General features: G+C 38.9%; 1 protein-coding gene across 3 annotated transcripts in view; it reads right to left on the bottom strand.

The window, feature by feature from the left end:
• Nucleotides 1-9,702: 9,702 nt before the first annotated feature.
• The window catches only part of LOC110521237 (GRAM domain-containing protein 2A), a 52,812-nt gene continuing 38,189 nt past the window's right edge, over nt 9,703-24,325 (bottom strand). For 2 of the 3 annotated variants that reach the window (XM_036968805.1, XM_036968803.1), the window contains exons 7-12: nt 19,686-19,757; nt 18,837-18,899; nt 14,418-14,586; nt 13,232-13,325; nt 12,314-12,421; nt 9,703-10,788 (exon numbers count right to left, since the gene is read on the bottom strand). In XM_036968805.1, coding sequence (XP_036824700.1) covers nt 10,743-10,788; nt 12,314-12,421; nt 13,232-13,325; nt 14,418-14,586; nt 18,837-18,899; nt 19,686-19,757 — 552 coding nt within the window. In that variant the 3' untranslated portion in view covers nt 9,703-10,742. Of the gene's footprint in view, nt 10,912-12,313; nt 12,422-13,231; nt 13,326-14,417; nt 14,587-18,836; nt 18,900-19,685; nt 19,758-24,325 lie in introns of all 3 variants that reach the window. The other variant, XM_036968804.1, reaches the window with a different exon arrangement.

Raw genomic sequence — 24,325 nt, 5'->3', positions numbered from 1 at the left:
TAAACAATGCTACCTTATATAATGTTACTTACCCTACATTATTCATCTCATATGTATATGTATATACTGTACTCTATATAATCTACTGCATCTTTATGTAATACATGTATCACTAGCCACTTTAACTATGCCACTTTGTTTACATACTCATCTCATATGTATATACTGTACCCGATACCATCTACTGTATCTTGCCTATGCCGCTCTGTACCATCACTCATTCATATATCTGTATGTACATATTCTTTATCCCTTTACACTTGTGTCTATAAGGTAGTAGTTTTGGAATTGTTAGCTAGATTACTTGTTGGTTATTAATGCATTGTCGGAACTAGAAGCACAAGCATTTCGCTACACTCGCATTAACATCTGCTAACCATGTGTATGGGACAAATAAAATTTGATTTGATTTGATTTTGAGGGGGAAAAAAACGATTTAATCAATTTTAGAATAAGGTTGTAACGTAACAACATTTGAAAAAAGTCAAGGGGTCTGAATACTTTCCAAATGTATTGTACGTTCATAGAAGCATCTCCAGTTTGTCTCTCCAGCGAGCTGTGTAGCTGTGGACATGACGAGAACCCCGAGTCTGGGAGAAGGGAAACATTATCGTCCGTTATAATCTACCCATAGACCTCAGCTTCACGTATGCAGATCTGAAAACTTTTCTCACTGCAAGTGGGAGAGAATGCCGTCAGACCTCTGTGTGTGTGTGTGTGTGTGTGTGTGTGTGTGTGTGTGTATAAACGCACATCCAGTAATCCCAGGTATTTGACATTAAACAACAGAATTTATCAGCGTCGACAGCAACAGAGCACCCTGGTCTTTCCCCGATGTTCTGTCAGCGACTCACCATGCTCCATAATCACTCTTTATACGAAATGTATCAGGTTAACGGGCCGTGCAATCAGAGGTATCCTCTCTCTCACCAAGGAGAAAAATGATCTGTTGAATAGTTGTGTGTCCTGCAGATAAATGGTAGGGAGTGTTCTTTTGAAATATCATGAGATCTGAGAAAGGACAGAGAACATAACAAAACATTTTTGTCAAATGGAAAGATAAATAGTATTTCCAATGTGTTCTGAAAGTAAGATACTGTGCCTTCAGAAAGAATTCACACACCTTGACTTTTTCTAAGTGTTTGTTGTGTTTGTTGTGAGTCCATGCAACTGTTTATGAGACTTGTTAAGCACATTTTTACTCCTGAATTTATTTAGACTTGTCATAACATCGTTGAATACCTATTGACTCAAGACATTTCAGCTTTTCATTTTATAATAATTTGGAAAAACATAATTCCACTTTGACATTATGGGTTATTGTATGTTGGCTAGTGACAAAACAAAACACACCCTCAATTTAATCCATTTTAAATTCAGGCTGTAACACGACAAAATGTTGAAAAAGTCCAGGGTTGTGAATACTTAAGTACAGTGCCTTGCGAAAGTATTCGGCCCCCTTGAACTTTGCGACCTTTTGCCACATTTCAGGCTTCAAACATAAAGATATAAAACTGTATTTTTTTGTGAAGAATCAACAACAAGTGGGACACAATCATGAAGTGGAACAACATTTATTGGATATTTCAAACTTTTTTAACAAATCAAAAACTGAAAAATTGGGCGTGATAAACAGAGTCCAGTCTCTGTCAGACAGAGGAGGCTGCATGATAAACAGAGTCCAGTCTCTGTAAGACAGAGGAGGCTGCATGATAAACAGAGTCCAGTCTCTGTAAGACAGAGGAGGCTGCATGATAAACAGAGTCCAGTCTCTGTCAGACAGAGGAGGCTGCATGATAAACAGAGTCCAGTCTCTGTAAAACAGAGTCACTGTAATCAATGACAGAGAGAAAAGTGGCCTGAACAAGCTTCTTTCTAGCCATCAGCGGTAAGCAAGCCTTATAACGAAAATAAAACCCAGTTTAAATGTAAGCTTCCCTCACAAGATTATCCATATGAACTTTGAAGGACAACTTGTCATCCAACCATATACCTGCTGTAAGTAGGATGACACTTTTTCAACGGATAAGCCACCAGATGTGACAATGCTAACCTTCTCTGGCTGAGTGTGAGCTCTGGTAAAGGTCATAACCTATTCCATTCTACAGGTTAATTCTCGGGGCTCCAGTCTCGACCTATCAGGGATCCTCTACTAGATTCAGCCATGGGATGATTTTATTCCTTGGTCAGGAGCCGGAACATAATCACAAATCATTTGTAGACTGCAAATCGACCGTAAGAAGCCCAAACATATATAATATTTGACTAAAACATCATAATTTCAAACCTTACTTACTATTATTGTATACGATCACGTGTCTCTCTATTATACGTGGGAATACTTGGGAACAGATTAAAGTAAAATCACTTGGAGCTGATTTCTTGGTGTTTTTGAAAGTCTATATTATGTCCAACAATGAACATTCTCCAAAATCCTACTTTTTTTTGCACAGAAAACTTGCGGGCCATATAAAACCATCCACTGGCCGCCAGTTGGGGAATCCTGGCCTAGGCCCTAGGGGCTATGTAGCTTCTTATCTGTCATGTTTGGAGTTGTGTTACGCTGTTATGTTGTCACGTCCTGACCATAGAAAGCCTGTATTTTCTATGGTAGAGTAGGTCAGGGCGTGACTAGGGGTTTTAGTCTAGTTTATTATTTCTATGTGGGGTTCTAGGTTTATTTTTCTATATTGGTGTTTGTGTATGATTCCCAATTAGAGGCAGCTGGTTATCGTTGTCTCTAATTGGGGATCATACTTAAGTTGCATTTTTCCACCTGTTTGTTATGGGATGTTGTTTGAGGCAGCAGGTAATCATTGTCTCTAATTGGGGATCATACTTAAGTTGCATTTTTCCACCTGAGGATTATGGGATATTGTTTGAATGTATGCGTTTTGGGTTAGTGCACATAACATCTCTGTAGTCATGGTAACGTTGTTAGTTTATTTGTTTATTTGTTTTTGTCATTGCTAAGTTTCACTTTATTCCTTAAAATGATGTGGAACTCAACATGGTCCGACCATCATTATTACGAACCACGTGACACATTTGGATACTTGTTTCTTTCCAGTTGAGTTGCCATGGTCGCGTCAGTACACAGAATCTTTAAAGAGCAACTGTTCCTTAAAAACATCTTGTTTAGAAAACAGCATATGTGGCATTGATATGAGTCCAAAATATTTATTCTACTGTCAAAATTGACTACAAAGTGTAAATAGGATAATTTTGGTCATAAAGTCAGTCTCGTCCAAAACAGAGTTTTGTGACTTGTGGTTGTGACTGTATCACAATGTAAATGAATGTTGGGTTTGTTTCAACCCTGCCCACATGCCCACAGCTGGCAGCACACAAGTAATCATCAGTTCGGATTGCAGCAGCACGCCACCTGATCGTAATGCCTGTGGTAAACTTGGGTTGACTTTGGATATCCCTATGGGGCTAGTTCCCATCGCTAAATTAAACAATGTACATGTGTGTAACGGCAGATCTCCTCTTTGTCTGAAGAGGAGTAAGGATCGGACCAAGATGCAGCGTGGTAAGTGTCCATAACTTTAATCAAAGAAAGCACTGAACACTGAATCAAAAATAACAAAAGAAACGTGAAGAAACGAAACCGAAACAGTATAGTGTGGCGACTGACACGGAAACAAACACCCACAAACCAACAGTGAAACCCAGGCTACCTAAGTATCATTCTCAATCAGAGACAACTAATGACACCTGCCTCTGATTGAGAACCATACTAGGCCGAAACAGAAACCAAACATAGAAAAACAAACATAGACTGCCCACCCCAACTCACGCCCTGACCATACTAAATAATGACAAAACAAAGGAAATAAAGGTCAGAATGTGACAATGTGAGAATATATATACAATATGTGACAATATGTTAAGATTCCAATACTCCAAATGCCAATGACTTATAAACAAACCTCAAACCAACTATAAATTGTAGACATTCATATACAAATATTGAAACCATGTAATGATAAATCTAAAAGGTGTACAACATGAAGATATTGTCTAGTTTACATTGTGTCATTTAACGGTCCCTAACTAGCCCCAGAGATAGGCTATCCAAAGTCAAGTCACACACCAGCCAGCTAAAGCTAATTGGCTAAATAATTTGGCTAAATCTTCCCACCTGCGAACACACATAACACACGCGAGACACCCACGTCAAACCACACCCCTAAACCCTGTTTAATTAAGTAATGGCCGCTAGCATTTCTTAATGAACCAAATCTAAAATGAGGCCAAACCAGGAAGTGCAGTCGCCTTTTAAAACTAAGTAATGACATGTTGCACCTCTACCTTGCTACCTTTCAGATGAGCCAAGGAGGAGGACAGATGACAACAGCAGGTCAGTGGAGTACTTGGAACAGCAGCAACCAGGGGCAAATGGCAAGGTAGAAAAACATCTCATCTCTCAATGTTCTAATCTCTCAATGTTCTAATCTCTCAATGTTCTAATCTCGCAATGTTCTAATCTCTCAATGTTCTCATCTCTCAATGTTCTCATCTCTCAATGTTCTCATCTCTCAATATTCTAATCTCTCAATATTCTAATCTCTCAATATTCTAATCTCTCAATGTTCTAATCTCTCAATATTCTAATCTCTCAATATTCTAATCTATCAATGTTCTAATCTCTCAATATTCTAATCTATCAATGTTCTAATCTCTCAATGTTCTAATCTCTCAATGTTCTAATCTCTCAAAATTAATCTCAAAGTGCGCCAAATTCGTGCATTTAGCTGTTGAGATTTTTTGACCAGACCACCCTGCTGGCTTTGGGCTAAGCCTCAAAGTCTTCAAATCCTAGAAATGGCCATAAATTATAGAATAATAGCCATCTATAATAATATATATACATCCACAGAAGATAGGGATTATATTTCCATTCAGTATGCAATGTTTTGTAACTAATAGCGAAACCTCTGCTATTTGTCTCCTACTTTGCCACTTGGTCAGTGGTGCCTCTCCCATTGAATGCCAAACCAGTCACGGGTTTGTCAGAGTTCTTTTCATTCTAAACTTGTATAGCTAATAAGATATAAATAGGATGTATTTGTATTCCATCTGATTGTATGGGACCTTAACACCATATGCTCTACACAGCTCACGGAACACGGCCTGTCTGCCTTTCCCGCATAGAAATATCAGCTTTTCGGCAGACTTTCCCTCATCCCTAATGTATTTTTCTGAGCAATACAAACAGATGTGTTGCATACTGCGACATGAACTCTGTTTAAGTAGTAGTCATGTTTTGTAAGTACTTATTAGGACACAGTGTGCATAAATAAATACAGTGAGGGAAAAAAGTATTTGATCCCTGCTGATTTTGTACGTTTGCCCACTGAAACAGAAATGATCAGTCTATAATTTTAATGGTAGGTTTATTTGAACAGTGAGAGACAGAATAACAACAAAAATCAAAGATAAACGCATGTCAAACATTTTATTAATTGATTTAATTGATCAATAAGTATTTATTTGTTAAGTCAATATTTATAGTACACACCTCCTCCTCATGGAATATTATAATATGTATAGTACACACCTCCTCATGGAATATTATAATATGTATAGTACACCTCCTCATGGAATATTATAATATGTATAGTACACACCTCCTCATGGAATATTATAATATTTATAGTACACCTCCTCATGGAATATTATAATATTTATAGTACACCTCCTCATGGAATATTATAATATTTATAGTACACACCTCCTCCTCATGGAATATTATAATATGTATAGTACACACCTCCTCCTCATGGAATATTATAATATTTATAGTACACCTCCTCCTCATGGAATATTATAATATTTATAGTACACACCTCCTCATGGAATATTATAATATTTATAGTACACCTCCTCCTCATGGAATATTATAATATTTATAGTACACCTCCTCCTCATGGAATATTATAATATGTATAGTACACCTCCTCCTCATGGAATATTATAATATGTATAGTACACACCTCCTCCTCATGGAATATTATAATATGTATAGTACACACCTCCTCCTCATGGAATACTATAATATTTATAGTACACACCTCCTCATGGAATATTATAATATTTATAGTACACACCTCCTCCTCATGGAATATTATAATATTTATAGTACACCTCCTCCTCATGGAATATTATAATATGTATAGTACACCTCCTCCTCATGGAATATTATAATATGTATAGTACACACCTCCTCCTCATGGAATATTATAATATGTATAGTACACCTCCTCCTCATGGAATATTATAATATTTATAGTACACACCTCCTCCTCATGGAATATTATAATATGTATAGTACACACCTCCTCCTCATGGAATATTATAATATGTATAGTACACCTCCTCCTCATGGAATATTATAATATGTATAGTACACACCTCCTCCTCATGGAATATTATAATATTTATAGTACACACCTCCTCCTCATGGAATATTATAATATGTATAGTACACCTCCTCCTCATGGAATATTATAATATTTATAGTACACCTCCTCCTCATGGAATATTATAATATTTATAGTACACACCTCCTCCTCATGGAATATTATAATATGTATAGTACACCTCCTCCTCATGGAATATTATAATATGTATAGTACACCTCCTCCTCATGGAATATTATAATATGTATAGTACACCTCCTCCTCATGGAATATTATAATATGTATAGTACACCTCCTCCTCATGGAATATTATAATATTTATAGTACACCTCCTCCTCATGGAATATTATAATATTTATAGTACACACCTCCTCCTCATGGAATATTATAATATGTATAGTACACCTCCTCCTCATGGAATATTATAATATGTATAGTACACACCTCCTCCTCATGGAATATTATAATATGTATAGTACACACCTCCTCCTCATGGAATATTATAATATGTATAGTACACACCTCCTCCTCATGGAATATTATAATATTTATAGTACACCTCCTCCTCATGGAATATTATAATATGTATAGTACACCTCCTCCTCATGGAATATTATAATATGTATAGTACACACCTCCTCCTCATGGAATATTATAATATGTATAGTACACACCTCCTCCTCATGGAATATTATAATATGTATAGTACACACCTCCTCCTCATGGAATATTATAATATGTATAGTACACCTCCTCCTCATGGAATATTATAATATGTATAGTACACACCTCCTCCTCATGGAATATTATAATATGTATAGTACACACCTCCTCCTCATGGAATATTATAATATTTATAGTACACACCTCCTCCTCATGGAATATTATAATATGTATAGTACACCTCCTCCTCATGGAATATTATAATATGTATAGTACACACCTCCTCCTCATGGAATATTATAATATGTATAGTACACACCTCCTCCTCATGGAATATTATAATATGTATAGTACACCTCCTCCTCATGGAATATTATAATATGTATAGTACACACCTCCTCCTCATGGAATATTATAATATGTATAGTACACACCTCCTCCTCATGGAATATTATAATATGTATAGTACACCTCCTCCTCATGGAATATTATAATATGTATAGTACACACCTCCTCCTCATGGAATATTATAATATGTATAGTACACACCTCCTCCTCATGGAATATTATAATATGTATAGTACACACCTCCTCCTCATGGAATATTATAATATGTATAGTACACACCTCCTCCTCATGGAATATTATAATATGTATAGTACACACCTCCTCCTCATGGAATATTATAATATGTATAGTACACCTCCTCCTCATGGAATATTATAATATGTATAGTACACACCTCCTCCTCATGGAATATTATAATATGTATAGTACACACCTCCTCCTCATGGAATATTATAATATGTATAGTACACACCTCCTCCTCATGGAATATTATAATATGTATAGTACACACCTCCTCCTCATGGAATATTATAATATGTATAGTACACACCTCCTCCTCATGGAATATTATAATATGTATAGTACACACCTCCTCCTCATGGAATATTATAATATGTATAGTACACCTCCTCCTCATGGAATATTATAATATGTATAGTACACACCTCCTCCTCATGGAATATTATAATATGTATAGTACACACCTCCTCCTCATGGAATATTATAATATGTATAGTACACCTCCTCCTCATGGAATATTATAATATGTATAGTACACACCTCCTCCTCATGGAATATTATAATATGTATAGTACACACCTCCTCCTCATGGAATATTATAATATGTATAGTACACACCTCCTCCTCATGGAATATTATAATATGTATAGTACACACCTCCTCCTCATGGAATATTATAATATGTATAGTACACACCTCCTCCTCATGGAATATTATAATATGTATAGTACACCTCCTCCTCATGGAATATTATAATATGTATAGTACACACCTCCTCCTCATGGAATATTATAATATGTATAGTACACACCTCCTCCTCATGGAATATTATAATATGTATAGTACACACCTCCTCCTCATGGAATATTATAATATGTATAGTACACACCTCCTCCTCATGGAATATTATAATATGTATAGTACACACCTCCTCCTCATGGAATATTATAATATGTATAGTACACACCTCCTCCTCATGGAATATTATAATATGTATAGTACACACCTCCTCCTCATGGAATATTATAATATGTATAGTACACCTCCTCCTCATGGAATATTATAATATTTATAGTACACACCTCCTCCTCATGGAATATTATAATATGTATAGTACACCTCCTCCTCATGGAATATTATAATATGTATAGTACACCTCCTCCTCATGGAATATTATAATATTTATAGTACACACCTCCTCCTCATGGAATATTATAATATGTATAGTACACCTCCTCCTCATGGAATATTATAATATGTATAGTACACCTCCTCCTCATGGAATATTATAATATTTATAGTACACACCTCCTCCTCATGGAATATTATAATATTTATAGTACACACCTCCTCCTCATGGAATATTATAATATGTATAGTACACCTCCTCCTCATGGAATATTATAATATGTATAGTACACCTCCTCCTCATGGAATATTATAATATTTATAGTACACACCTCCTCCTCATGGAATATTATAATATTTATAGTACACCTCCTCCTCATGGAATATTATAATATGTATAGTACACCTCCTCCTCATGGAATATTATAATATGTATAGTACACCTCCTCCTCATGGAATATTATAATATTTATAGTACACCTCCTCCTCATGGAATATTATAATATGTATAGTACACCTCCTCCTCATGGAATATTATAATATGTATAGTACACCTCCTCCTCATGGAATATTATAATATTTATAGTACACACCTCCTCCTCATGGAATATTATAATATTTATAGTACACCTCCTCCTCATGGAATATTATAATATTTATAGTACACACCTCCTCTTCATGAAATAGAATATTTCCTCATGGAACATTAAGGGCAAGTTGACAGCAACCGAATTCATTGTCAACCTGAGTCTCTTTCTCTGTCTGTCTCCCCTCTCTCTCTCTCTGTCTCTCCGCTCTGTCTCCTCTCTGTCTCTCTGTCTCCTCTCACTCTGTGTCTCTCACTGTCTCTCCTCTCTCTCTCTCTCTCTCTGTCTCTCCGCTCTGTCTCCTCTCTCTGTCTCTTTGTCTTTCTCTCTCCTCTCTCTCTCTCTCTCTCTCTCCTCTCTGTCTCTGTCTCTTTGTCTTTCTCTCCTCTCTCCCTCTCTCTCTTAATACTTTCACCACTTTCTCTCCGTTCACGTCCAAAGTTCCACTCCACCCAACACAGATTCACAGACAATGGCTTTACAATTCTGACAAGACTCGAGCACAGCATCTTCAAATTCTGACAGAAATGTTAAACCTCTGATAATTGTGTCCATTGAAATAGTTTATATTTTTCCTTAGTATTACAGGAACGGTTATGTCTTGGTGACCATGCACAGTAAACATTGCAAGGTGGGCTACGGTTGGAAATGGTTGACCAGGTCAGGTTGAGTTCCTGATCGGACTGCCTTCTTATATTCAATCTTTATTCAGTCTCTCTCGTAGCAACTCTCCTACTGGGTACAGTCTATTCCTGTTGAAAAAGGCTCCGTGTGTCTGACAACAGGCTCCGTGTGTCTGACAACAGGCTCCGTGTGTCTGACAACAGGCTCCGTGTGTCTGACAACAGGCTCCGTGTGTCTGACAACAGGCTCCGTGTGTCTGACAACAGGCTCCGTGTGTCTGACAACAGGCTCCGTGTGTCTGACAACAGGCTCCGTGTGGCTCCGTGTGTCTGACAACAGGCTCCGTGTGTCTGACAACAGGCTCCGTGTGTCTGACAACAGGCTCCGTGTGTCTGACAACAGGCTCTGTGTCTCTGACAACAGGCTCTGCCTCTAAAATCCTGGACGCGGAAGTGTCTGATCAGTTGACTGGTATTGTAATGTTCCTTGGCAGAATCCGAGTAAAACAAGGACATTGAGGTCAAAGGTCAGGTGAACTCCGTTGGCTCTGTCCCATTGACACCTACTCTGTAGTCGTCTTCTTCCAATCCTCCTCCATCCATTCCAGTCTTTTGTCTGCAGTCCATAGTCTTTCTATGGAACGACAAGAGGATTCTTGTCTCTCTGGCACCCCCTATTGGACGGTCTATTTAACTGCAGTTTTGGCTTCAGGTCTTGGATTTTCTCAAGTCATTGTCTTTTCATTGAACCAGCAGGGCACTTCTCCACACCTACAGGGTGGGACAGAGTGAACAGGTAAACAAACAGAGTCTCTGTTTGCCCAATCGCCAGGAGAACCTCCGTGACTGACAGACCATCTGTCCAATGTTGACGCAGCATGCAGCAAGTGTTACCTGGGAAGAGACAAACATGCACGTTGGCAAAGAAACAGAAATATCTCCTCTCGAAGTGGGGAAGCAATGTTTTATCTAATAAAATAGGACTAATACATCAAACATCCAGCCCTGTGTTAAGATGGGAAATTAGCTCAAATCATTCAGCCCTGTGTTGAGATGGGAAATTAGCTCAAATCATTCAGCCCTGTGTGAGATGGGAAATTAGCTCAAATCATTCAGCCCTGTGTTAAGATGGGAAATTAGCTCAAATCATTCAGCCCTGTGTTAAGATGGGAAATTAGCTCAAATCATTCAGCCCTGTGTTGAGATGGGAAATTAGCTCAAATCATTCAGCCCTGTGTTAAGATGGGAAATTAGCTCAAATCATTCAGCCCTGTGTTGAGATGGGAAATTAGCTCAAATCATTCAGCCCTGTGTTAAGATGGGAAATTAGCTCAAATCATTCAGCCCTGTGTTGAGATGGGAAATTAGCTCAAATCATTCAGCCCTGTGTTGAGATGGGAAATTAGCTCAAATCATTCAGCCCTGTGTTGAGATGGGAAATTAGCTCAAATCATTCAGCCCTGTGTTGAGATGGGAAATTAGCTCAAATCATTCAGCCCTGTGTTGAGATGGGAAATTAGCTCAAATCATTCAGCCCTGTGTTAAGATGGGAAATTAGCTCAAATCATTCAGCCCTGTGTTGAGATGGGAAATTAGCTCAAATCATTCAGCCCTGTGTTGAGATGGGAAATTAGCTCAAATCATTCAGCCCTGTGTTGAGATGGGAAATTAGCTAAGCATTCAGCCCTGTGTTGAGATGGGAAATTAGCTCAAATCATTCAGCCCTGTGTTGAGATGGGAAATTAGCTCAAATCATTCAGCCCTGTGTTGAGATGGGAAATTAGCTCAAATCATTCAGCCCTGTGTTGAGATGGGAAATTAGCTCAAATCATTCAGCCCTGTGTTGAGATGGGAAATTAGCTCAAATCATTCAGCCCTGTGTTGAGATGGGAAATTAGCTCAAATCATTCAGCCCTGTGTTGAGATGGGAAATTAGCTCAAATCATTCAGCCCTGTGTTGAGATGGGAAATTAGCTCAAATCATTCAGCCCTGTGTTGAGATGGGAAATTAGCTCAAATCGTTCATCCCTGTGTTGAGATGGGAAATTAGCTAAGCATTCAGCCCTGTGTTGAGATGGGAAATTGGCTCAAATCATTCATCCCTGTGTTGAGATGGGAAATTGGCTCAAATCATTCATCCCTGTGTTGAGATGGGAAATTAGCTCTAAGGAACTGGGAGAGAAAAGTGACATTCATGGGTCAAAAATGAGAAGTGTGTATATGTGTGAGAGATTGAAGATGTACACTTACCTCTCTCTTGTGTGTGTGTGTGTGTGTGTGTGTGTGTGTCCCTCACCTCTCTCTCATGGGCATTGTGGGATGTGTGTTGAGGAAGGACAGCTGCTGCTCTAGACAACACACACGGAAGGCCAGGTAGCAGGAGGACATGACGAGCAGGACGATACTGAAGGAGACAGACACACGCCGTACAATGACCACATTGTTTACCACAGGGGTTTCCAAAGTGGGGTCAGTGGAGGTACTTCAAAATATTAAACATATATATATATACTATTAACAGCATCAAATGAAACAAATTTTTGCCAAGGGGTGGAATAAGTTTAGAGGGTATAATGTAATATTATGAATCTACATTATATGTTTTTAAGTGTGGCCAACATGGGCCTGGGAGGGTCACAGGGGTATTGGTATCCACAGTAGACCTACACTCCACCAATGATCCAATTTCTCAACTCATAGGTTGATATGTAATAGGTAAGTGTAATATGAACGTGCAATAATAACTACAACCAGCAGGTGGCGGTATGACAGTAAGTGTATAATACAATGAGAGATGCCTTAGCCCAGTGTTTTCCAAACTCTGTCCCAGGGACCCTACGTTTTTGTTGCCCAAACACTACACAGCTGATTCAAATAACAAACTAATCATTAGTGGGGCGGCAGGGTAGCCTAGTGGTTAGAGTGTTGGACTAGTAACCGAAAGGTTGCACGTTCAAATCCCCGAGCTGACAAGGTACAAATCTGTTGTTCTGCCCCTGAACAGGCAGTTAACCCACTGTTCCTAGGCTGTCATTGAAAATAAGAATTTGTTCTTAACTGACTTGCCTAGTTAAATAAAGGTAAAAAATAAAATAAAAAGTTGATTATTTGAATCAACTGTGTCTTTCTTGGGGTCGCCAGGAGCGAGTTTGGGGGAACGCTGCGGCATTCCACCAGAGTACAAACAGGTCAGGTTAGTCCGTCCAGTACTCACAGCAGGATGAAGAACTTGAGCAGTTGGTACTCCATGTGGCCCAGTTCTGGTACTGGCTCTGTCAGGAGGATCTTCCCTGTCTCCAGACTCCGCTCTGCACACAACACAGCACAGCAAATGTTATAGGGTGAAGCAAAATGCTTGTGTTACTGTCTCCTAACACTAACAAAAAAACATTAAATCAACAAATCTAAAAATGCCAGAATGAATCCAATGAACAACACAAATAACACTGTATCAATAACCCAAATAACACTATCAATAACCCAAATCCAATCCCAAATAACACTGTATCAATAACCCAAATCCAATCCCAAATAACACTGTATCAATAACCCAAATCCAATCCCAAATAACACTGTATCAATAACCCAAATCCAATCCCAAATAACACTGTATCAATAACCCAAATCCAATCCCAAATAACACTGTATCAATAACCCAAATCCAATCCCAAATAACACTGTATCAATAACCCAAATCCAATCCCAAATAACACTGTATCAATAACCCAAATCCAATCCCAAATAACACTGTATCAATAACCCAAATCCAATCCTAAATAACACTGTATCAATAACCCAAATAACACTGTATCAATAACCCAAATAACACTGTATCAATAACCCAAATCCAATCCCAAATAACACTATCAATAACCCAAATCCAATCCCAAATAACACTGTATCAATAACCCAAATAACACTGTATCAATAACCCAAATAACACTGTATCAATAACCCAAATCCAATCCCAAATAACACTATCAATAACCCAAATCCAATCCCAAATAACACTGTATCAATAACCCAAATAACACTGTATCAATAACCCAAATAACACTGTATCAATAACCCAAATCCAATCCCAAATAACACTATCAATAACCCAAATCCAATCCCAAATAACACTATCAATAACCCAAATCCAATCCCAAATAACACTGTATCAATAACCCAAATCCAATCCCAAATAACACTGTATCAATAACCCAAATTCAATTTCAATGACGGCCTAGGAACAGTGGTTACAGCAGGTTACCTGCTACAGCGCTATGCTATTCAGCGGTTGTTGATGACACTTATCCCGATTGGGGGATTGCAGCTATAACAAGTTTAAAAAAGGAAATGATTAGCTTTCGCCCTTTGATGATTAATGATAGAGTGGGGCCGACCTCTGACCTTACCCTTTAATGTCAGTGGAACCTCCGTAGGTAGGTAGGGGATGTCCACTGCACGCCGACTGCTGGTGGAGTTACCAAGGAGATCCGGGAGAGAGGAGGACACGGACGGACTGGACGGCTTTCTCCTCCACTTCAACACCGCAGGGAAGTCATTGACCACGGGGAACTCATCCTGAATGAGGGGAGGAGAGGAGGAGAAAGGGGAAGAGAGGAGAGCTTAAGGAGGAGAGGAAATGAAGTTGGCTGAAGAAGAAAGGTAAGGTAACTTTAAGTTTAGGCACTGTTGGGGAAGCTACACTGAAATCATAGTTTACCAAAGTACCATTTACTTTTTCACTAGAAGAATTTAAGCTACACTAAATCTACCTTTAAGAAAAATATAGTTTCCTGAACAAAATCTACCCTCAAGACAAATTAGTTCACTACATCCAAACTACTTAGTGAAAAAAACATCACTCTGTGGTCAGGTGTTAACAGAATGTGAAACGTATCCTATTAAACACGAAAACTATATTTCAAGTCAGAATTAGGAATGTCTGATGCAAAAAATAAATATTTCTATATTTTGGTAAAACCAAACAGTAGTTAGCTACACCGCTACATGGTAAACAGTAGTGTGTAGTTCCAGTAGTTAGCTACACCGCTACATGGAAAACAGTAGTGTGTAGTTCCAGTAGTTAAGCTACATGGTAAAAAAATAGTGTGTAGTTCCAGTAGTTAGCTACATGGTAAACAGTAGTGTGTAGTTCCAGTAGTTAGCTACACCGCTACATGGTAAACAGTAGTGTGTAGTTCCAGTAGTTAGCTACATGGTAAACAGTAGTGTGTAGTTCCAGTAGTTAGCTACACCGCTACATGGTAAACAGTAGTGTGTAGTTCCAGTAGTTAGCTACATGGTAAAACAGTAGTGTGTAGTTCCAGTAGTTAGCTACACCGCTACATGGTAAACAGTAGTGTGTAGTTCCAGTAGTTAGCTACACCACTACATGGTAAACAGTAGTGTGTAGTTCCAGTAGTTAGCTACACCGCTACATGGTAAAACAGTAGTGTGTATTTCCAGTAGTTAGCTACACCGCTACATGGTAAAACAGTAGTGTATAGTTCCAGTAGTTAGCTACACCGCTACATGGTAAATAAATTGAATCAAATCAAATTGTATTTGTCACATGCTTCGTATGCTTACTTACGGGTCCTTTTCCAACAACGCAGAGTTATAGATAAGGTTAAAAAAATGTATAACTAGAATGGTGACACGAAGAAAAAATACACACTGAATAACGAAACAAAATAAGGAGTAAAAATAACATGGCTATATACAGGAAGTAGAAAGTAACATGGCTATACACAGGAAGTAGAAAATAACATGGCTATAAACAGGAAGTAGAAAATAACATGGCTATATACAGGAAGTAGAAAATAACATGGCTATACACAGGAAGTAGAAAGTAACATGGCTATACACAGGAAGTAGAAAATAACATGGCTATACACAGGAAGTAGAAAATAACATGGCTATATACAGGAAGTAGAAAGTAACATGGCTATATACAGGAAGTAGAAAATAACATGGCTATATACAGGAAGTAGAAAGTAACATGGCTATACACAGGAAGTAGAAAATAACATGGCTATACACAGGAAGTAGAAAATAACATGGCTATACACAGGAAGTAGAAAATAACATGGCTATACACAGGAAGTAGAAAGTAACATGGCTATACACAGGAAGTAGAAAATAACATGGCTATACGCAGGAAGTAGAAAGTAACATGGCTATATACAGGAAGTAGAAAGTAACATGGCTATATACAGGAAGTAGAAAATAACATGGCTATACACCGGAAGTAGAAAGTAACATGGCTATATACAGGAAGTAGAAAGTAACATGGCTATATACAGGAAGTAGAAAATAACATGGCTATATACAGGAAGTAGAAAGTAACATGGCTATATACAGGAAGTAGAAAATAACATGGCTATATACAGGAAGTAGAAAATAACATGGCTATATACAGGGAGTACCAGTACCGAGCTGATGTGCAGCTGTACGAGGTAATAACATGGCTATATACAGGGAGTAGAAAATAACATGGCTATACACAGGGAGTACCAAAAATGCTGATGATGTGCAGCATTATGAGGCAATTGAGGTAGATATGTACATAGAAGTAGGGGTAAAGTGACTAGACAACGGGATAGATAATAGACAGTAACAGCAGTATACTGTAGGAGGGGTAAAGGATAGATAATAGACAGTAACAGCAGTATACTGTAGGTAGGGGTAAAGTGACTAGACAACGGGATAGATAATAGACAGTAACAGCAGTATACTGTAGGTAGGGGTAAAGGATAGATAATAGACAGTAACAGCAGTATACTTACTGTAGGAGGGGTAAAGGATAGATAATAGACAGTAGCAGCAGTATACTGTAGGTAGGGGTAAAATGACTAGACAACAGGATAGATAATAGACAGTAACAGCAGTATACTGTAGGTAGGGGTAAAGTGACTAGACAACAGGATAGATAATAGACAGTAACAGCAGTATACTGTAGGTAGGGGCAAAGTGACTAGACAACAGGATAGATAATAGACAGTAACAGCAGTATACTGTAGGTAGGGGCAAAGTGACTAGACAACAGGATAGATAATAGACAGTAACAGCAGTATACTGTAGGTAGGGGCAATGTGACTAGACAACAGGATAGATAATAGACAGTAACAGCAGTATACTGTAGGTAGGGGCAAAGTGACTAGACAACAGGATAGATAATAGACAGTAGCAGCAGTATACTGTAGGTAGGGGTAAAGTGACTAGACAACGGGATAGATAATAGACAGTAACAGCAGTATACTGTAGGTAGGGGTAAAGGATAGATAATAGACAGTAACAGCAGTATACTGTAGGTAGGGTTAAAGGATAGATAGACAGTAACAGCAGTATACTGTAGGTAGGGGTAAAGTGACTAGACAACAGGATAGATAATAGACAGTAACAGCAGTCTACTGTAGGTAGGGGTAAAGTGGCTAGACAACAGGATAGATAATAGACAGTAACAGCAGTATACTGTAGGTAGGGGTAAAGTGACTAGACAACGGGATAGATAATAGACAGTAGCAGCAGTATACTGTAGGAGGGGTAAAGGATAGATAATAGACAGTAACAGCAGTATACTGTAGGTAGGGGTAAAGTGACTAGACAACAGGATAGATAATAGACAGTAACAGCAGTATACTGTAGGAGGGGTAAAGGATAGATAATAGACAGTAACAGCAGTATACTGTAGGTAGGGGTAAAGTGACTAGACAACAGGATAGATAATAGACAGTAACAGCAGTATACTGTAGGAGGGGTAAAGGATAGATAATAGACAGTAACAGCAGTATACTGTAGGTAGGGGTAAAGTGACTAGACAACAGGATAGATAATAGACAGTAGCAGCAGCGTATGTGGTGAGCGAGCGTGTGGCGGCAGTATGCGTGTGTGTGTGTGTGTGTGTGTGTGTGTGTTTTGGGGTGTCAGTGTATGTGTGAGTGTGTGGGTAGAGTCCAGTGTGTTTTTAGCATAGAGTCAGTCCAAGAGAGTTAGTGCAAAAAAGGGTCAATGCAGGTAGTCTGGGTAGCTATTTTGTTAACTATTTAACTAACTATTTAACTAACTATGTAGCAGTCTTATAGGGGGTATCAGCTGTTCAGGGTCCTGTTGGTTCCAGACTTGGTGCATCGGTACCGCTTGCCGTGTGATAGCAGAGAGAACAGTCTGTGGCTTGGGTGGCTGGAGTCTTTGACAATGTTTTGGGCCTTCCTCTGACACTGCCTGGTATAGAGGTCCTGGATGGCAGGGAGTTCGGCCCCAATGATGTACTCGGCCGTACCCACTATCCTCTGTAGCGCTTTAGTAGTATAGTAGTATAGTAGTATAGTATAGTAGTATAGTATAGTAGTATAGTAGTGTAGAGTATAGTAGTGTAGAGTATAGTGGTGTTGTGTGGAGTGTAGTTGAGTGCAGTTGTGCAGAGTGTGGTAGAGTATAATGGTGTAGAGAGTATAGCGGTGTAGTGTGGAGTATGGTGGAGCATAGTAGCGTGTAGTAGTGCAGAGTATAGTAGTGTAGAGTGGAGTAGTGTAGAGAAGTGCAGAGTATAGTAGTGTAGTATAGAGTATAGTATAGTAGTGTGGAGTAGAGTAGGGTAGAGTAGTGTAGACTATAGTATAGTAGTGTAGAGTAGTGAATAGTAGTGTAGACTATAGTAGTGTAGAGTAGTGTAGAGTAGTGTAGAGTAGTGTAGACTATAGTATAGTAGTGTAGAGTAGTGAATAGTAGTGTAGACTATAGTAGTGTAGAGTAGTGTTGAGTAGTGTAGACTTTAGTAGAGTAGTGTATAGTAGTGTAGAGTAGAGTAGAGTAGTGGCTGGGCTTACCATAGATAATGAGCTAGGCTCCTCCAAGTACTGCTTCAGGCTAAGGCTTTTCTTCCCATTCACCTATGGAGGAAAATAAGGGTACACTGTAACTACACTTAATGTACCACCATTCAGATGGTGGTAGACTATAGCAGTTATTAATTCAGACCCATAACCATTCAGATGGTGGTAGACTATAGCAGTTATTAATTCAGACCCATAACCATTCAGATGGTGGTAGGCTATAGCAGTTATTAATTCAGACCCATAACCATTCAGATGGTGGTAGGCTATAGCAGTTATTAATTCAGACCCATAACCATTCAGATGGTGGTAGACTATAGCAGTTATTAATTCAGACCCATAACCATTCAGATGGTGGTAGGCTATAGCAGTTATTAATTCAGACCCATAACCATTCAGATGGTGGTAGGCTATAGCAGTTATTAATTCAGACCCATAACCATTCAGACCCATAACCATTCAGATGGTGATAGGCTCTAGCAGTAATTAATTCACACCCATAACCATTCAGATGGTGATAGTCTATAGCAGAAATTCAGTCTCCCCAACTTGTTCAACAGCCACACCATTCATTACCAGATTCAGCTGAGGTCTAGTACTTAAGGAATGATTTGTACCAAATACAATGCTCTTAGTTTTAGAGATGTTCAGGACCAGTTTATTACTGGCCACCCATTCCAAAACATAACTACATTGTAACTACACTACATGACTTTAACAATTGTATCTCGTCATAGAGGTGTATTGCAAAACATTTCTAGTGTAGCAGACACTTTCCTACAAAGTGGCCCACATGGGAATTGAACCCACAACCTTGTGGACCGTGAGGAGGTTATTTCTCACCTGAAGGTGTGTGCAGATCCTCCTGAGGATGTCGTAGACACTGTCTCGAGACAGCAAGGACACAAACACATACTGCAACACAGAACAAGACACTAAAAAAACAACACAAACTCAACCTCTATAGTAGTCTAGAACCTAAGCTCTATAGTAGTCTAGAACTTAAGCTCTATAGTAGTCTAGAACTTAAGCTCTATAGTAGTCTAGAACTTAGGCTCTATAGTAGTCTAGAACTTAGGCTCTATAGTAGTCTAGAACTTAGGCTCTATAGTAGTCTAGAACTTAGGCTCTATAGTAGTCTAGAACTTAAGATCTATAGTAGTCTAGAACCTAAGATCTATAGTAGTCTAGAACTTAAGCTCTATAGTAGTCTAGAACTTAAGCTCTATAGTAGTCTAGAACTTAGGCTCTATAGTAGTCTAGAAGTTAGGCTCTATAGTAGTCTAGAACTCAAACTCTACAGTAGTCTAGAACTCAAGCTCTATTGTAGTCTAGAACTTGAACTCTACTATATTTGAATAGTCTATTAAAGAAGATATGAAGATGCACAAGTTACCAACAAAGTCTGATTTCTCACTTGCCAACTGACACCTTTATGACATGGACTGACTAAGTAGCTTCAGCCAATCCAGCTGTGATAGATAAAAGACTGTATATAGTAAGTGTTACCCATTCATTTTACCCAAGTCCCTCAATCAGACAAAGCAAAGCCAGCTGGCAGCCAGGAGTTTTAGCTGTTGTCACTAAAGTCCATAAAACCCCATAACGGTGTTTGACCCAGAACAAGACCAGACTATTGAGTTAACCCTATCAGTCTGGAGCTCCAGCAATGCATGCCCAGCCCTTATATTTAGCCTCACAATGAAGTGGTTTACCATTTTATTTTCTAGACAACCAGGGCTACAAGTAACAATTTGACATAAACAGTTGCATTCACGAGTTGGTTTGACAAAGGTCAAAACAAAAATAAGGTCTGTCAAAGCAAAAACCTGATCAAAATGAATTTATATGGATGCTGTAAGTATAGAAATGGTTTGCTCAGTGGGAAATTAATATCCAACTAGGCAGTGACAACTGTGTGGAGTTTGGAGTTTGTGACAGCAACTATGCGAGCTTATTACAGTATTATAGACACTAATTTCCTGGGATTTCATATGATCGTCTATGTAGAAGAACCCCTTACAGTATTATAGACACTAATTTCCTGGGATTTCATATGATCGTCTATGTAGAAGAACCCCTTACAGTATTATAGACACTAATTTCCTGGGATTTCATATGATCGTCTATGTAGAAGAACCCCTTACAGTATTATAGACACTAATTTCCTGGGATTTCATATGATCGTCTATGTAGAAGAACCCCTTAAAACGACTCTTGTGTAGCTTGTGAGTGTCATAGAGCAAAACACGTGTGGTCGTGGGGGTCTCAGCTTTTCATAGATAGTTTTCATTAGTTTGTAGCTCAAACCATTCAGACACTACAGACGTTTTTGTAACAAGACTCGACTCCAGCTTAGTCCTGTACAAGCCTATTTATGCTTGATCCGGGAATTCCGTTTCGGAGGCTCCGACCAGTGGCGGTTGGTGCTGTTTAAGATGAGGGAGGACAATCATTTATCTTATGAGCATGGCCTTATTTCTATTAAGGCACATTGGATGACTGTAATTCATATTCCATTCACCCAGTTCAATGTAACATGGATATATTTAGGCTACTACATGATACTCTAATGTTCCCTATACCCATCATGAGGTTTCTACAACTTAGCTTTGAATTAAAGTTTACAACGTAGGTGCACACGTTGAAATATTTTTTTTTGTTGTAATCAAGGTGAAAGACAGTGACGCATTCAATACCGCCTTGCACATTCTTGCCTTCATCTCGTAAGGACCAATGCTGGGAGACGAGAAGCAAGTACAGGGAGTGAACATTTAATGGATAACAGACAAGAAACAAACAAGGACAGCGTCTGGACAGGAGAAAACATAACGACATCAATGCTGACACGGGGAACAAACTGAGGAGCAGACAGATATAGAGGGGCAATCAACAAAGTAATGTAGTCCTGGTGAGTCCAACATTGCACATATGCGCGTAATGATGGGCTGCCTGGTGCCCTTGAGCACCAGAGAGGGGGAGCGGGCGCATGCATGACACATCAAGCTGATCTACGGTGTAATCATTAGTCCAACAGTTGCAAACGATAGTTTCTATCGGACAAATTCAGGTATGTTTATCCCCGTTTCGTTCGTTTTCCAACAGAATCGGTGGAATGAATACACCCCTGATCACACACAAACACAGTTCACTTTCATAGCAGCCACATACAAACAGCACGATCACCTTGCTCATTGTAATTCCTTCTCGCATCTACACGCTCTCCTCCTCTCTCATCTTTTTCCTTCGCTTGTGGACTTCAGTGCACAACACATCAGCTGTTTGTGACCAGGCTAAAAAACCTTTCCAAGCCAAACCTTCATATCATGATCGCTAACCACTACACACAGCCTACATCGTTGTCACCATATTAGATAACATCATACAACATAGCAAATTTAACTACCACTTTAGTAAACCCACTACAATCATGCAGTACAGTGTACAGTCAGAAAGCAGTTTAGCAGTTACACCGGCGGGCCCTGGTGGCAATAAATTCATAAATCCAAAAGTTTACCTTGACTTGGAAGAGTGTTGGATAGCCATAGTCGGCTAGCTAACATAGCATCCCTCTCTGTTTGAGCCGGTATTTGAGTAGGCTAGCTAGCTAGCTAGCTAAGTGAAAAAAAATAGAAAAAAATATAATATAGCTAGCTCTATCTTGTTCTCTCCCTCTCTGTTTGAGCCGGTATTTGAGTAGGCTAGCTAGCTAGGTGAAAAAAAATAGAACAAAATATAATATAGCTAGCTCTATCTTGTTCTCTCCCTCTCTGTTTGAGCCGGTATTTGAGTAGGCTAGCTAGCTAGCTAGCTAAGTGAAAAAAAATAGAAAAAAATATAATATAGCTAGCTCTATCTTGTTCTCTCCCTCTCTGTTTGAGCCGGTATTTGAGTAGGCTAGGTAGCTAGCTAGCTAAGTGAAAAAAAATAGAACAAAATATAATATAGCTAGCTCTATCTTGTTCTCTCCCTCTCTGTTTGAGCCGGTATTTGAGTAGGCTAGCTAGCTAAGTGAAAAAAAATAGAACAAAATATAATATAGCTAGCTCTATCTTGTTCTCTCCCTCTCTGTTTGAGCCGGTATTTGAGTAGGCTAGCTAGCTAAGTGAAAAAAAAAATAGAAAAAAATATAATATAGCTAGCTCTATCTTGTTCTCTCCCTCTCTGTTTGAGCCGGTATTTGAGTAGGCTAGCTAGCTAAGTGAAAAAAAATAGAACAAAATATAATGTAGCTAGCTCTATCTTGTTCTCTCCCTCTCTGTTTGAGCCGGTATTTGAGTAGGCTAGCTAGCTAAGTGAAAAAAAATAGAACAAAATATAATATAGCTAGCTCTATCTTGTTCTCTCCCTCTCTGTTTGAGCCGGTATTTGAGTAGGCTAGCTAGCTAAGTGAAAAAAAATAGAACAAAATATAATATAGCTAGCTCTATCTCTCTGTTATACTGTTCATACATTTTTTAAGAAATGTATTTGTTCAAATAATTTCAACTATTGTCTTTCTCTCTATTTGAGTCAACTACTCACCACACTGTATTCACTGCAGCTAACTGTAGCGTATGCTTTCAGTACTATATTCATTCTCTGATCCTTTGATTAGTTGGACTGGACAAGAGCTCTGATAGGTTGGAGGACGTCCTCCAGAAGTTGTCATAATTACTATGGAAGTCTATGGAAGGGACTGAGAACATGAGTTTCCTAGGTTTTGTATTGAAGTCAATGTACCCAGAGGAGGACGGAAGCTAGCTGTCCTCCGGCTACACCATGGTGTTACCCTACAGAGTGCTGTTGAGGCTACTGTAGACCTTCATTGCAAAACTGTGTGTTTTAGTCAATTATTTGGTGATGTGAATATATTTAGTATAGTTCTATTCAAGAATTCTAGCAATTTTTTTATTTACATTTTTACATGTTACCCCCTTTTCTTCCCTATTTTCTGGTATCCAATTGTTAGTAGTTACTATCTTGTCTCATCGCTACAACTCCTGTACGGGCTCGGGAGAGACGAAGGTCGAAAGCCATGCGTCCTCCGAAACACAACCCAGCCAAGCCGCACTGCTTCTTAACACAGCGTGCATCCAACCCGGAAGCCAGCCGCACCAATGTGTCGGAGGAAACACCGTGCACCTGGCGACCTGGTTAGCGTGCACTGCGCCCGGCCCGCCACAGGAGTCTCCGGAGGCCAAATCGAGCTCTGAATGGCAAAGCTATGTGCCTCCCAAACTTTGGTTGACGGAAAATACATCCTGTATAAACACAAACTCACTTCCTTGACAACAAACATGGAGAACTTTGACGACATGCTATCAGAACAAGTTCACTAATAAAAGACATCTTTATGATACCTCGTGTAGGGATTTCAAAGACACAAACATTTGTTTGAACTTCTGGAAAGAGATCGGGGAGGTAATGGGGATTGATGTAGTAAAGAGGTCAATGGAATGAAGACTGTGGGGAATAGAAGGACGCTGCATTGGCACACATTC

Source organism: Oncorhynchus mykiss, chromosome 30 (assembly GCF_013265735.2).
Source record: "Oncorhynchus mykiss isolate Arlee chromosome 30, USDA_OmykA_1.1, whole genome shotgun sequence".
Lineage (NCBI taxonomy): Eukaryota > Metazoa > Chordata > Actinopteri > Salmoniformes > Salmonidae > Oncorhynchus > Oncorhynchus mykiss.
This window is presented reverse-complemented; position numbering and strand designations above follow the sequence as displayed.